The sequence below is a fragment of the Ursus maritimus genome, unplaced genomic scaffold (assembly GCF_017311325.1).
Source record: "Ursus maritimus isolate PB19 unplaced genomic scaffold, ASM1731132v1 scaffold_12, whole genome shotgun sequence".
Lineage (NCBI taxonomy): Eukaryota > Metazoa > Chordata > Mammalia > Carnivora > Ursidae > Ursus > Ursus maritimus.
Genome location: NW_024423564.1, coordinates 21,466,764 through 21,481,930, shown reverse-complemented (window position 1 = coordinate 21,481,930; position 15,167 = coordinate 21,466,764). Strand labels below are relative to the sequence as shown.

Genomic DNA, 15,167 nt, shown 5'->3' with positions numbered 1-15,167 from the left:
AATATATATATATATATATATATATATATATAGTTGGAGCCCGGATCAACTGCTAGCATGGTGCTAAATGTGTACAGTAATTAGACCACCACTGAGGATTTGCCGAATCCATTTGAAATAAATGACAACTTAGTGTTGTTGCTAAAATTTAGAAAGCTTGGGACATATGCAGCAATTTCAGAATATACTTTTAGCTAATTGTAAAATTAATTAGATATCAGAGCTTTGACATGTGGTGAAGAAAAAAACTTCCAAGTTCTTAGATCTTTTTGTTGTACTTGATTAATTAGAACATTCGTTTGATTAAATCAATTATGAATAGTCAGGCCCTGTTGATGAAGTTAGTTAGAAGTACGTGGGGAGAGAAATAGCATGAAAGAATACCAGTTGTCTTTGTTAACCATAGGAGCTTGATATTTTCAATTCTATATAAAATCTATGCAATAGAAGCAAGGAAGGATTGTATTTTATAAAAGCAAGTGATTTTTAACATCAGTATTCTTTGCAAAAGATTAAGAATGGAGTTCTGATCAAGAAACACACCTTCCTTTTTCTTGAGGTAAAGTTCAGTTTTGTTACCTCTTTGGAGTTTCATTTGATTCACTTTACATCAGATGCTTTCATTCCAAATCCTGTGAGATTTGGAAGAGATTTTTACTTTTTATCTAATTTGTTAAAGTTGTAGTGAAATCATAGCTTGTTTTTGGAAGCAAAATACAATTTTTACACCATCAGTAAGTTTTTAAGAGGGCACATAGAATAAATGAAAGCTTTTCTTGAGAACTGTGGGCGTGTGGTATAATTTATCATCTTTATACACTTATGTTGCACTTTCCAGTCCGAAAGCACTGGACACCTCTTTAGAATAGAAACTTTGTTTATGCATCTTTGAATCTTATAGGGCCTAATAGGAATTCAAAGTGATAAAAACACATTTAAATTTCTTTAAAAGAAGTGTGTGCTAGCACATTCCTAAATTTTTTGTTGTAATTGTGTTCATTCCTTAATTGATTTTATACACACACACACACACACACACACACGGGGTATTTATATTTCTAGAAGTGTCAGGTAATTTTTTACAGTGTTTGTATTTTAACCTACTCTAGCTGTAAACAAAAAAAAGTATATTATAGTTGTAGAAATTTTAAAATGGCACTTGCTTTTCTGCCTCTCTACTTGTAATTGGTAAGACTACCCTTACAAACATTTTTTAAGGAAGGCAATAAAATTGCCATTTGGTATTGGTGTGTGTGTGTGTGTGTAAGTGTGTAAGTTCTGCTGGTGGGTAGATTCATTCAGTCAGGTTTCTGAGGCTATCTCGTCATACTTCAGACTCTGAACAGTATTTTGGGTCCTTGGCCAGTGATACTGACCTAGTCCCTTCTGTTTTCTTCTAGTGTTCAGCAATGTTAATAAAATGATTTTGCTTCATCTTTCTGCTAATGACATCTTTGTAAGCCTTAGTAGCCAATTTTCATATTTATGACCAAAACTAATAGAGTTGTTAATGACTTGTCAAAAACTTGGAACAGATTTGTTACCGTTTTTGACAATCGGAGAAGTGAACCCTTCTAAATGAGCTAGGTTAATCTTAAGTTACTAAATGTTTTTTTCTTTTCTTGAAATTGTAATTGAATATGCTGTGAAACCAAGGTGAGGCTAATAAGTTGCCCATTTGATAGTACACAGGTAAGGGAAATTACATGAAGGTGTGTGATTCTGTATCAGGAGTTTTTAACTTGGATCTGTACGCCCTGAAGTTGTTTGCAAAATTTTCTTTGTCCATTTTTCGAGAGATATTCCCAAAAGAGTCCATACCTCCCAAAAGTTTAAGAATAGTTGTTCTATTTGGAAAAAAAACCATAACTAGAGAAGAGTTCCACAGATTAAATTCAGTAGGTACATATTTACTCATTTAGTGTTACCATTTTACCGATGAAAGTAATTGTAACATTGGTGAATTTGCTTTCTGAAGCATTGATATGTGGAAATACTGTTTTTGGTTACAAATTTTAATGAGTATGGCATTTTGATGTATCTCGTTCAGTGCAGACCATTTAAGACGGTTGAATTAAAAGTGTATTCTAACATTTTAGAATACTTCTAGTTTTGTTGTTAAATTCTTACCATGTATTTATTACCAGATTGTCTGTGAACATTCCTGTTAGAGGCTGAGAGCCAAAGTGTTACATGGGTGAGGTATTTATTTGTTTTGTCAAAAACAGAACTTCTAAATGAGTTTTTTGAAGTTTGCTTATCTTTTACATGATTTTTATTGTTTCGTTTTGTTAATACAGTTGTGGGACTTCATCGCTGACAAAGTGAAAAATGTCCAATTTTTTCACAAATAAATTGGTAAAATGACCTTAAAGATTTGATAGAAAGCACAGCATGTGTGAATTGCTTTGTTAAGTACCTGAAAAAAGTAAAATTGGTATTTGCAAAATGAAATATACCCGGAGAAGCAGAGCATCAGATCTTTATTCCTTGTATCTCTGAGTTGAAGTACGTAAATAGGAGTCAGCAACCATCTCAAAAGTCTGGACCCAAGCCCTGATCTTTTGCATCCTTCACCTACAAAGATGGCTGAGGCAGTTATAGGATAACTCTTAGACCCCAGAGAGCTGCTGAATAGATAGTCAGCCTCTAGTTGTTAGCGTATAAGCCATAAGGAGGGCCACGGTGCCTTCAAAAAAGCCAGTGTTCTTTGAAGTCACTAGCCCATGCCTAGAAACATCAGGACGTATATACTATCTTTGGTAAACTTGTGTGAGACAGTGCCGTGAATGACTTACCTCCTTACCTCCGTGCTATGGTCCAGCATTTGCTTTAGTTAGTATGTTTGGGGATAAATTAGTAAGCAATTTTTTTAGCTTATATATCCAGTTCATCCTAATACAGTTTGAAGAACTGCTTCCCAGTAATCATACAGCAGCTGCAGAAATTCGCTGATAGTTGAACTATAACTCATTTATAGCTACCAAAGTTTGAAGTTTAAGCAATAAAGAACAGCTTTTTCCAGGTAGCATTCTGACAGGTATTTATGATTTAAGCTTTTCTATTATTTAAAAGCTCAAGTTGTCTTTTAGCATTATTTTGACTTAGAAGTGTCAAAGTAACATTTGACAGTTGCAGCCAGGGTGTATCAAGATCCCTGAAATGGTTTTGCCTCTTTGAGGGCCAGATGTAGTAGCTTATTCTAAATAATGGGTCTACTTGATCAGTAATGTGTGAAAACAATTATGAATTCTACCACATGAAATACTTCCCCTTCTTAGGGAGCCTTTTTTTAAAATAAGAGGTGGTAGGTCATATTTCATTTAGCTGTATACATTGACTAATGAGAGATCGCACCAAGTTTAGACTCCATCTGAGATGTTGATGACAGTTTGATGTTTGTATTGATGATGGTTTTTTATTTTTGATTTTATTTTACATTGTTGGTTCAGTTTGTAGCCATTTGAACCATGTAACCCATTAAAGATGTTCATGGGGGTAAGCACTTAATGTAATGATGGCTTAACTTGATTTAATGGTTACATCTTTTCCTCCTAAGAATGGAGGGGGATGTAATAGATAGTCATGTTGCTTAATCTTTTCAAAATATACCACAGAGTGGGGATCCTGGCCGGCTCATTCAGTGGAACGTGCAGTTCTTGATCTTGGGGTTGTAAGTTTGAGTCCCACGTTGGGTGTAGAGATTACTTAAAAATACATCTTAAAAAAAAAAAAAAACAAACAACTTAACCACAAGGTAATACAGTCTTAAGCTCTAGTTTTGTTTTGTTTTGTTTTTTAAGAGGAACTTGATCTCATCATATTTTTGTTGAATGTGTTTAAGTTGTGTTTAATTTCTATTTAGGACTAATCTAACCAATATCTCTTGACTTCTGTGATAATACAGATATTAAATATCTGTCTTTAAAATTGATCCATACCATATAAGTAGAATCTAAAGTCTCACTGCAAATTAAACCAAAATGGCTTAATTAGTATAATAGTGTTACAACATGTTTATGGTGATTCATACTTCCAGGAAATTGAGGATTGGTTTTATTTTCTTTTTGCTGTACAAAGGTAATATATCTTGCCTTGCTTGATTAAAGTCAGAGAAAATAAGAAAAGCACCACTTGACTTTGTGAGAAAGGAAACATGATACCAGATACTGGCAGCAAAGTTTTACATTTCCTTTAGTTAGGCCGTAATGTGTCAGGATCCCATGAGAGCAGCTTTGTAGTTACGCTATTTTTTTAATGTTCTTCTATGAAAAGCTACAATTCTTAGATGCCTGTAACTAAACATCTTTGTCTTTTTTTGTGTGTAAGACTTTTACATTATCTTGTTTTAGCTTAGTTATGTATTGTTCAGAGAAAATTCAGTGTTTCTTTCTGAAGATATATTTTACCCTCATTTTTGATTAATAACTTGTCAGTATTAAATTCTAAGTTCAAAATTATTCCCCTTTATACCTTATTTTAGTTCTTAACCGTGGTTTTTATTTTTCCCAACTTTTATTTTGAGAATCTTCAAAACTACAGAAAAGTTGCAAAAATAGTATAATGAGTATTCATTTGCCCATCCCATAGATTCACAGTCACAAATTAACATTTTGCCACATTTGTTTTTCCTTTCTCTATATATACTCATATTTTTTTCTGAACCGTTTGAGAGTTGGTTGTAGACATCAAGCCACTCTACCCTTAAAACGTTTATTGAGAACGTATCACCTAAGATAAAGGATATTCTCCCACATAACCACAATATTATCACCACATTCAGAAAATTTAACATTAACACAATACTATTAGATAATATATTGCCTATTGTCACATTTCTCTAATTATCCCAATAACCTCCCTTATAGTTGCTTTTTTTTTTTTGGATATAGAATTTAATCATTACATTTAGTTGCCATGCCTCTTCAGTCTAGAATAACTTTTTTGTTTTTTTTATGATAATTGACAATTTTTAATAGTCAAGGCCAGTTGCTTTGAAGAATGAGCCTCAGTTTAGTTTATTCTCCTTGTTTACTCACATGATAAATTCTGTTTCATAAATGGGATTATAATGCCCGGTTATAGGTAGAATTACTTCTGTCTCCTGGGCAACAATCTACATAAGCCAGCCCCTGATTCCCACCAGTAAGTATAGAGCATAAGTTATTAAAGTCAACATTCTGCATGATAGCTGCTGGATTCATAAACCCATATCGATTAGGCAATCGTAGACTCAAAATTTGGGAGCTAGACAAGGATTTAGATAAGAGACCTAAGTTCATCTCTTACTGCTGAGGGAGGTAAGGTGACTAATTTAATTTCCCTAGCAGCTTAGTGACTGCATGATTAGGGCTATCAATCAGTCCATGGTCACGAAATACCCTTTCTATACCACACATTTGGCTACACACTGAATACTAAAATGGAAAAAACTGGTTCCCTACACTTAAAAGAGTAACAGTCTGTGGCAGCGTATTCAGTGTAACCTAACCACTGCAACCAGCATAACTCCAGACTTGGGCTCTGGAGTTGCCTGGATAGATTCCATTTCGTATATTATTTGTTGCATTAGACTGTAAAATGGAGATAACAATGTCCAATTGGAAAGGTTGTTAGGAAGAGTAAATACGATTTTGAATGTAAACCATCGTAAATTTTCAGTAATACTCTATTGTTATGATTTTAATCTAATGTATGTGTACCCTACATCTGTGTGCTAGATGAAACAGTAGCCAACAGTGGGATGTTAAATCATAGAGAAGGATATTAATAGGAGACATTGCAAGTTTAATTAATAAATAATACTGCCCTTTTAACAGTGTTTAAATACAGTAATTATACTGAATACCTATAGTGATGGAAGGGACCTAACGAGTAATTCATTTATGTTCTGCAAACATTCATTAAGCATCTTTGTGCTATGCATGTACCAGAGGCTCCAGATCAAAGACTTAGAGAGCATTGGGCCCGTCTCAGAGAGCATGAGCTTAAAAAAGGTAAATTTAGGCTAAATAAAATGAAACAAGTACTTTACATAGCAAAATACAAATTTGTGCAAGTTACCTTGTGTTATAGGCTAGAGGAATAAGTAAGTAGATTTTAAAAGGCTTGGCCAAAAACCTGGATGATGAAACCATATTCTGTTACCAATGGAAAATATGATTTGGAAAATGGGAATTAGATTGGAGGGTAGAGGGGGGGTTAAAGGAGATTGTCCCTGACTTCCGAGGTTGAAGTTACAGGTGACTGCCATGAAACCACATCTCTGTGAGAGAGAGGTTACTCAGCTGAATGGAGGACTTTTGGTGTAGAAATTATTATGGTTGTAGGTGGCATATCTTGGCGGTTGGGGTTGGGTATGTGATAGTTTACGTTCAGATTTATCTTCTTCCAGATTTTCCACTTTGTACCTCTTTCAATTCTCTTGAGCGTCCTCAGATACCATCTGTTGGTATAATCTCATTATGATCTGAATTCTCTCTTCTTGATGCTGTAAACTACTCGCTGGTCATATATCTGCACCTTCTTGTGTGTGAACCTTCCCTTGGTCTTTCGGCCCAGGCCATGACCCTGGTATTCTTTACCTACTTGTCTGGGATTTTGCTTGGGGATAGATATTTCATTAAAATCACTAGCCTTTGTGTCAAAAGTCCTACCTAGAAGTATTTGTAATTTTAAATCAGTAAAATGTTTTTAAAATTTGTCGATTTTATTAAGATCTTGTATTACCTCTTTTTTTTTTCTTTTTCCTAAGGAGTCTCCACTCCCAGCGTGGAGCCCAGTGCAGGGCTTGAACTCAAGACCTGAGCTGACATTAAGAGTCAGTCACTTAACTGACTGAGCCACCCAGGTGCCCCCAAGATCTTGTATTACTTTTGAATTTATTCAAAACAGAAGAGATGAATATAGATATAACACATCTCAAAATTACCAGTACTTCAGGATGAGCAAATATCCCTATCTCTTCCCCATCCCTTGCTTTAAAAATATGTATATAGGGGCGCCTGGATGGTTCAGTCAGTTGAGCCTCCAACTCTTGGTTTCGGGCTCTGGTTGTGATCTCATGGATTGTGGGATGGAGCCCCAAGTCAGGTTTCCCTTGGGGCGCCCCGCTCAGTGGGGAGTCGCCTTGGGGATTCTCTCTCTGCCCCTTCCCCCACTTTGTGTGTGTGTGTGTATGTGTGTGTGTGTGTGTGTGTGTGTGTGGTGTGCGCGTGCGTGTGTGCACGCAAGCACTCTGTCACTCGCTCATAAATCCTAAGGAAAAAAGTACATGGGCGCGCACACACACATGCACCCCTTTTCCTCCCAGTTCTGGGAAATAATGAGAGAATAGCTCAGAAGGGACAGTATATCTAACTACCTACCTTTTTCCAGTCTAGTTTTTACAGTTTTTCTTTAAGAAGCAAAACATTTTCCTTGTATTTAAAATATAAGCATACTTATTAGAAAAAGATTTAGAAAATTGAGAACAACGTAATAATTTTATGTCCCTTAAAATTGCTACCTAATTAAGATTGAGGGAGTTTTTGCTTTGTTTTTCATAGTTGAAATTACTCCACACATACAATTTTAATCCTGCTTTTATTTTTTTAAACTTAACATTGCTGTAAGTATTTTCACATATCATTAAAGATGATCCGTAAACAATTTTTGGCTGCATATTCTGTGTGATTTAAAGGTTGAATATTTAGATTGCCATATTTCCTACTGTAAACGATGCTGCCATGAACATCTTAATGGTAGGGCTTTTTCTGAATATTCAGTTATTTCCATAGGATAGAATGTTATTAGCTTTTTTTTTTAAGATTTGTTTTTTACTTATTTATTTACTTTTTTTTAGAGAGAGCAATAGTGAGCACCAGCAGGGGAAGCGGCAGGCAGTGGGAGAAGCAGGCTCCCCACTGAGCAGAGAGCCTGAAACAGGGCTCCGTTCCAGGATCATGACCTGAGTCGAAGGCAGATGCTTAACCAGCTGAGCCACCCAGGCCCCGCTGTTATTAGCTGATTTTAAAATTATTTTTATTGGTTATATTTTTATGGTGTCTTAGTGCTTTTGTATTGGTTTTTATGAATGCTTTACCTAGATATTAAGCTTTATTTCTTCCATATCTTCCTCAGTTTGTTGTCTTCAAATTCAGTTGTACATGTTTTTTTTCAAACTAGTGTGCCTGAAATGAATTAATGTTGGGGCACCTGGGTGGCTCAGTCAGTCAAGTGTCTGCCTTTGGCCTAGGGCATCCCGGGGTCCTGGGATCGAGCCCTACATTGGGCTCCCTGCTCATTGGGGAGCCTGCTTCTCCCTCTCCCACTCCCCCTGCTTGTGCTCTCTCTCATAAAATCTTGAAATAATGAATTAATCTTTTATTCTTTCCCCTTTCCTCACAGTCTGGCTGACTAAACCACAGAAATCTTATCTTTTCATCTTTGATCTTCCCTTATTGTCCTTTGCTACTCTAGTCAGCCATGGGGTCCTTTTGTCTCAACCTCTTAAGTGTTTTTTGTATCCATTCACTCTCTCCATCCCTACTACCACTGTCTTACTCCAGTTGCTATTACCTGTCCCCTGTTGTTTCTTCAATAGCCTGCCTTCTGGTCTTCCTCCCTCCCTTTCAAAGTCTTTGCCACACTGCAGTGAATGTTATTGTTCTAAAAAGACAATCCTGTACTGTGTTGTTAACTCTCTGGCTTGAAATGTTTTAGTTACCCTGCTGCCTGCAAGTTAAAGGTTTGCGTGTGACTTAAAGAGGCCTTTTTCAAGTCACGTTTTCAGTTTCCCCTCTCCTCACCTCACAGCCTCTTTTACCGCCCTCCTCCTTAGACATCAGCTACTGAAAGAGGCTGTCATGTTTCCTGTCTTCTGGCCTTCGCATATGCTGTTCCCTTTACCTCAGATACTCTTGGCCGTCATTACCCTCCACTGACATCCTATCCCCCAGACACATATACACATCTGACAATCCCAGCATCTTTCCCACTGAACTTCCAGGTCTCAGATAATACTGCCTACCTCCCTGTTCGAAGCCTGTGCTGACATTCTCCTCACCTGATTGAGTGCCTTCCCTGAAACAGCCACTTTTAACATCATTTCCTTCCCGTTTTTTTGCTGTGTGTATTTTTATACACATCGTTATGTAAATATCATCTTTTTATCAGCATTTCCCAAATAGTTTTACAAGGAACTCAAAAGGCCATGAGATACTGTTATATGAAAGAAGGATTCCATCAAGTTTGGAATACAGTGCATACTGTATCTTCTTGGAAATTCTTAATGTAAATTAGCATGTTAAAGGCTGAGACGTTCTAGGCATTTCACTGAGTGCTGAGTATATGCAGTGGTAAACAAAACCAGTTTGGACCTTACTAAATCCTAGGGCTGTGTTTTGACCTTATCTTAAATTAACTGTACTTGCTCTGTTTGGTACTGGACATCACATCTTCCTTCCGAAAGCTGATCCCTTGTCATCTGTAACACTGGGTTCTCTTAAGTGTCCTGATATTTCTCTGATTGGTTCCTTCTTTAATTTCTTCATGGTTCGTTTTCCTCTGCCCGCTAAATGTTGGTGTTTCTTAGAGTCTGGTCTTAGCCCACTTCTCTTTTCGCTTTTGCTCGTCTCCCTATAATCTCACCCACTCGGGTGGTTTCAGACATCATCATGCTGACTAATTGTTTTAGTCAGTCCTCAGAAGACAAGAGAAATGTTTCAAGTACAAGGGGCAGTGTCTTAGATAGGACCTGAAGTAAATCTGAGCCTCTTGGGGAAGAAAGAGCTGCGACACTCCCAGCTTCCACTAGTAGACAGCTAAGCTAAAAACTCGAAGTTATTCTTCGCTCTCCATCCCAGATTGATCACGTGCTGCCGCTTTCACATCCTCTGTACTTACGAGCATTCCCTCTCCTGCAGTGTCCTTGCCACTCCCCTTCTTTCATGCCCTCATCATCTCTTGTTGGAACTGATTGAAATAGCCTTTTACATGCAGTTTGCTCCTCTGTTTCCAACTTCAGGAAATCATCATGGTGTAATGAAAAATGCGGGTCCGATCACACCGTTCTCTTGCTTGAAACCCTTCAGTGGTTCATTGTGTCTCTAGAGTAATGATGAGAAACCCCTTAACAAAGTTGAGAGTCTTATCTCTTCTGCCTTCCTTTCTTTCCTCCATGATTATTACTTTATTCTCCATCAGCCTTCAACTGTCCTAGCGCCTGTTTCATTATGGTTTTCTCTGGTGAGATTGTCCACACTACCTCCTTCTCTTCTAATACTCTTCCCTTGCTTCCTTACTTCTGTGTACCTCTTTTATTGCATTTGCACATAAGCAGATGATGTATAATGAGGTTTTTTCCTCTCCGGACTGTGAATTCTTTGAGGTCAGGGAGTGTGTTTTAATGGTTTTTGTAATCCCACACCTCTGGTACATAGTAGGTGCTCTGTAAATGTTGAATGATTTATTCCCAGCCAGGGTCCTTCACCTCTTGTGTGCCCCACCTCTGTTGTCTCAAATTCCTAAACTGCAAGTTTTATCAAAGGGGTTTTCAGATACCTAAATTCTGAAGGTTTGGAAGAGTTACCTGTGTTTTTAAAATAATTATGATGCATTATGACAATATTAAAAATGATGTGGCATCATTTTTAGTATATAGAGAAATCCGAATCCTTGTTTCCACATAAGATTATTGAATATACTTTACAACTTATGCATGACATTGTAATATGTATTGATTAAACTTGTGTTTTTATTTTAGAAACCTCTGAGTGGAGACTGAGTTAATGTTATAGGTCATTTGCTTTTCCGTCAATTTAATATTGCCCTTAGAATATGAAATTCAACAACTGAAGTAATTCTTAAGACATTACTAGCAGCAGTATAAACTTCATTTTGTATTTTTCTTCTGTATATCAAATCACAGATCTCTAAGGTATTACTCCGGGGACTGTTCTGCTTTTTAGCCATGTTAATATCTGTTACGATTCTTGCTACATGCTTCATTTATGATTTGGGGTTAGTGCTGTAGCCTCCTGTTAACTTTCCTCAGTTTTGCCCCCTTTTCATCCATCTGCTACGCCTTTGCCAGAATGTTCTTTCTTAAAAATTTTATCTGATCATGAGAGTCTTAACATCCTTTAGTGGCTCCGCATTGCCTTCAGAATGAACTGTAGACTCCTGAGCATGGAAGTCAGTCCCTGCGCACCTCGGGCTCATTCTCGAACTCCCGGTGTGCAGCCCATGTTCTGGTTGTACTGAGCTACAGGAGTCCTGTCGTGCCTCCTGCCCTCAAGCCTTACAGCCGTTGTATAGGCTGTGGCCTTGACCTGTCTTACTCGCCTTCCCACTCCCCACGGTTGACTATCTGACTCCTTTTCATCCTTTTAATCTTTCTCCCGGAAGTCTGTTGTTCCCATCCCTACCCCGGACTCTGTGTGTTCCCTTTGCACACTGTGCTTATGTGATGTATTTACCTTGAGGACAGGGACAGCAAGTGTGCAGATGTTTCACATAGTGCCAGTACATACATGATCTCAGTAAATAAATAACTTACTATTGCCATTATTGTTAGTATTTCTGGAATGCACTGTTAACTTTTTAAAAATCTGTTTTTATTAGCCTCAAGGAATAGGTTCTCCTAGTGTCTACCATGCGGTTATCGTCATCTTTTTGGAGTTTTTTGCTTGGGGATTATTGACAGCACCCACCTTGGTGGTAAGTAATCTTTTAACTTATTCATTATGGACTTAAGTCTCTTTTTGTTCAGTTTCGGGGGGGGGGGGAAGGTGTCCCTTTTCCCTTCCCGTGGTTAATTCTTACACCAGTATTGTCAACTCTTCAGTACTACATTTTACTGGGCTAGTTGTCTTTTCCAGCCTTTACTTCCCCCTTACTTTTTGGGGAGGGTTTGGCTGGGTGTGGTTCTTCTGGTGAATACTGCCCATGGTAAGCAGGGGCTCAGTTCCCACTCTGGGTAGGGTCGATGGGATTCTTAAACTGACAGGCTTAGGAAAGATGTTATCTATGACACGAATCACTCAGCGTTATTATTTTGAGATTCACTGATGCGGCTGCATTTTCCAAATGCGAGTTTCTCTTAGGTTAGGGTAAGGCTCTAGAGGTAACCATCTAAGAAGATTGTTCTTCTCATAGCCCTTAACTGATTTTGCAAATATCCCCAGGTTTGGAACCTTAGAAAAGATATCTCTGCCAGTCCAAACAATTCAGGTGATAGCTAGTTTTCTTCTTTTGCTACAGATCAGGGGAATGGAATAAAGGAAGGAGCAGTTACTGCAGAAGTCTGTAACACCTTGAAAGGTGTAATTTGGATAAATGTACAGCTTACCAAGTCTAGTAGAATTTTAGAGTGATATGCTTCCTTATATTTTTTGAGATTGCTCATTATTATATAAAAAAGGTTTTTACAAAAAGTTTGTTTATAAATAAATTGGATGATCATGTGTGTAGATTTATGTTCTAAGAAAATTTACATTCCATCTATATCCATATTATATGGCTACGTAATCATTACTGGATCTACATAAAATATGGGTGTTTAATAGTTGTTTTGAATATATAGGACATATTCATGAGTACTGTTAAAACACAATTCAGAAGAAAAGAAAATCTCAAATAAACACAGTTTCTTCTATAAATAAACCATGCATTGCAAGTTAGAATAGTTCCCTGACATGTAATTGTAAGAATGCTGATTTGAGTATATTTTCATTGAGATCCTTTACTTTTTAAGAAGGACTTACTGGGGGGGGGGCACCTGGGTGGCTCAGTCGGTTAAGCATCTGCCTTTGGGGTCCTGGCATTGAGTCCCGCATCAGGCTCCCTGCTCAGTGGGGAGCCTGCTTTCCCTCTCCCGCTCCCCCTGCTTGTGCTCTCTCTCTCTGTCAAATAAATAAATAAAATCTTTAAAAAAAAGAAAAAGGGTTTACTTGTAATAGGTCATCAATTGTACATTAATAGATTTTCAAAATAATTGAAATGTGGACTTTTAAAATATCTGATCTTTTTTTAATTAATAATTTCTGATGGGAGTCCTTCAAGAATTAATTTACACATTTCCTGCTTTCATAATCCATGTTATACTCTGATTTGGAACTTCATCAGGTGATGCAAGTTCATTATGACATTTGTAACTTCATTATATTGTAATAACCTGATGTCATGGGCTCCTGAGGTGCTGTGATAACTGTGTGGTCTCACACTTTTATATTCGCTTCTCTGATGTTCCAGTGTGCTTTTTTATAGTCTGCTGCCAGTTTAACATATAAATCTGCCTGGTGGGTCATCAGTCCTGTGGTTTAAAGTACTTAAAGCTTTGTGTCAGTAAACAGTTCATTTATATTTATATTACGGTGGGTCCAGGCACAGTCCTAAGCACTTGAAGTGCATTATCACTTTTAATCAGTGAAGTCCCCTTAGGGGTGGGTTTTAGCCTGGTGCTACAGATGAGAAAATTAAGGTTTAGAAAAACTAAGCAACTACTTGCAACTACTATGATAGTAAATTGGAGTTGCTATTTGAAACTAGGCTTGCTTTGTTCCAGTGCTGGGCCTAGGGGAATGCTGGGAGTAAGTGGTTTGGACCCGTGATTCAGGTAGTTAAGGTTATTGGCAGTCCAAACGGTAGCTAAGTAGAGAGATTAAAATGTTTTGGGTAAATTGCAAGCTTTTTGTGATGTTTCCGTAATTTGTTAGCAGGACTTAAAGTGTGTATAGCAATTCTTTTCATTTGCTTCTGTTTTATATTCTTTAGCTATGTCAGGTTTTTGTCTAACTTTGATTATTTTTTTCCTAATTGGACAAAAGAAGACTGTCTTCTTTAAGAACAGGAAAGAATCCAGTTATTTAGACATAAAGGCTTGTTTTTTAGTTCATTTATTGTAGCTAACTTTGTGCTTAGTATATTTTTAATTTTTTGTTAGTTAAAAAAATGGGTGGTGCTTTTGATTTGTCTTTTCCTTTTTTACTTTTTAAAATGCTGAATTGAGTTCTTTTTTTTTTTTTTTAAGATTTTATTTATTTATTCGACAGAGATAGAGACAGCCAGCGAGAGAGGGAACACAAGCAAGGGGAGTGGGAGAGGAAGAAGCAGGCTCATAGCGGAGGAGCCTGATGTGGGGCTCGATCCCACAACGCCGGGATCACGCCCTGAGCCGAAGGCAGAAGCTTAACCACTGTACCACCCAGGCGCCCCCTGAATTGAGTTCTGATCAGGAAAATGAAAGTTGCTAATTTGGGAGGACTTAATGTTTTTTTTTTTCACCAGCATGATTGTATTTTTTGTAATAATATCTATAACATTGCCAGTTATCTGATGTATAGCGAGACTTTCTTCCCCGTGGTTGTTAAAACAGTTATTCTTAATTCCCATATTTGCCCTTATTTCTGAATTTTTAAATGGTGAAATGAGTTGTGGTTACTAGGGAGAGTTTGTAATATTATCATAGTTCTTATTCTTTATCTGTTCCCAATTTTACTTCATTAATATTTTTAAAGGCAAGCATCCTCAGAATAAAATTTACATATTAATGAATAGTAAGCTCAGAATTTTATTTTTCTAGTTCTTTTCTTATCTGTGATGTATACATGTTTTTAAATATTGGCAGTTTTTGTGTTCTCCATTTTTCTCTTATGTGGTGGGGACTTCTCTGTGGGGGATGGGGTGGGACAGACCTAGGCAAAACAAAGATTGAGCTATAGTGGTTAGATTGCATCCAAATGCTGACATTTGTTATATTCCAGGTTCTTCCAGGTGCTTTGGCCTACAGGCATAAGAATAGCAAGAATCTTTGAAATATCACTAAGGAAGATTGTGTGGGGAGCACATGTATATATAATTCTTCTCTCTATGTAACATGTATCGCTTTCTTAATGATTAGAGATGCGGTGTGTGCTTGTTGTAAAACATAAGGCAATATAGAAATGTGTAAGGACACAGAAGTCCCTGCAATCCCACCTACCCCTCCAGTCAAGCATCAGCAGGTTGGTAAGAGATCTTGGCTTCAGGGTAAACTTTACCTTCCCTGTTAGGACATATTAGCCAACCAGAGATGAACATTTTCAGCAGTTAAAATGTGCTATTCATCAGTAATCTTTTTTTCTTACTAGAAGTGAATATTAGTGATACTTGGGGAGTTTTTTTCAAAATATCTGGGCCTTATAAGC

General features: G+C 37.2%; 1 protein-coding gene across 1 annotated transcript in view; it reads left to right on the top strand.

The window, feature by feature from the left end:
- The window catches only part of MFSD14A (major facilitator superfamily domain containing 14A), a 39,442-nt gene that overhangs the window by 1,322 nt on the left and 22,953 nt on the right, over positions 1 to 15,167 (top strand). The window contains exon 2 of the mRNA XM_040626992.1: positions 11,605 to 11,700. Within this exon, the coding sequence (XP_040482926.1) occupies positions 11,605 to 11,700 (96 nt within the window). The remainder of the gene's footprint in view (positions 1 to 11,604; positions 11,701 to 15,167) is intronic.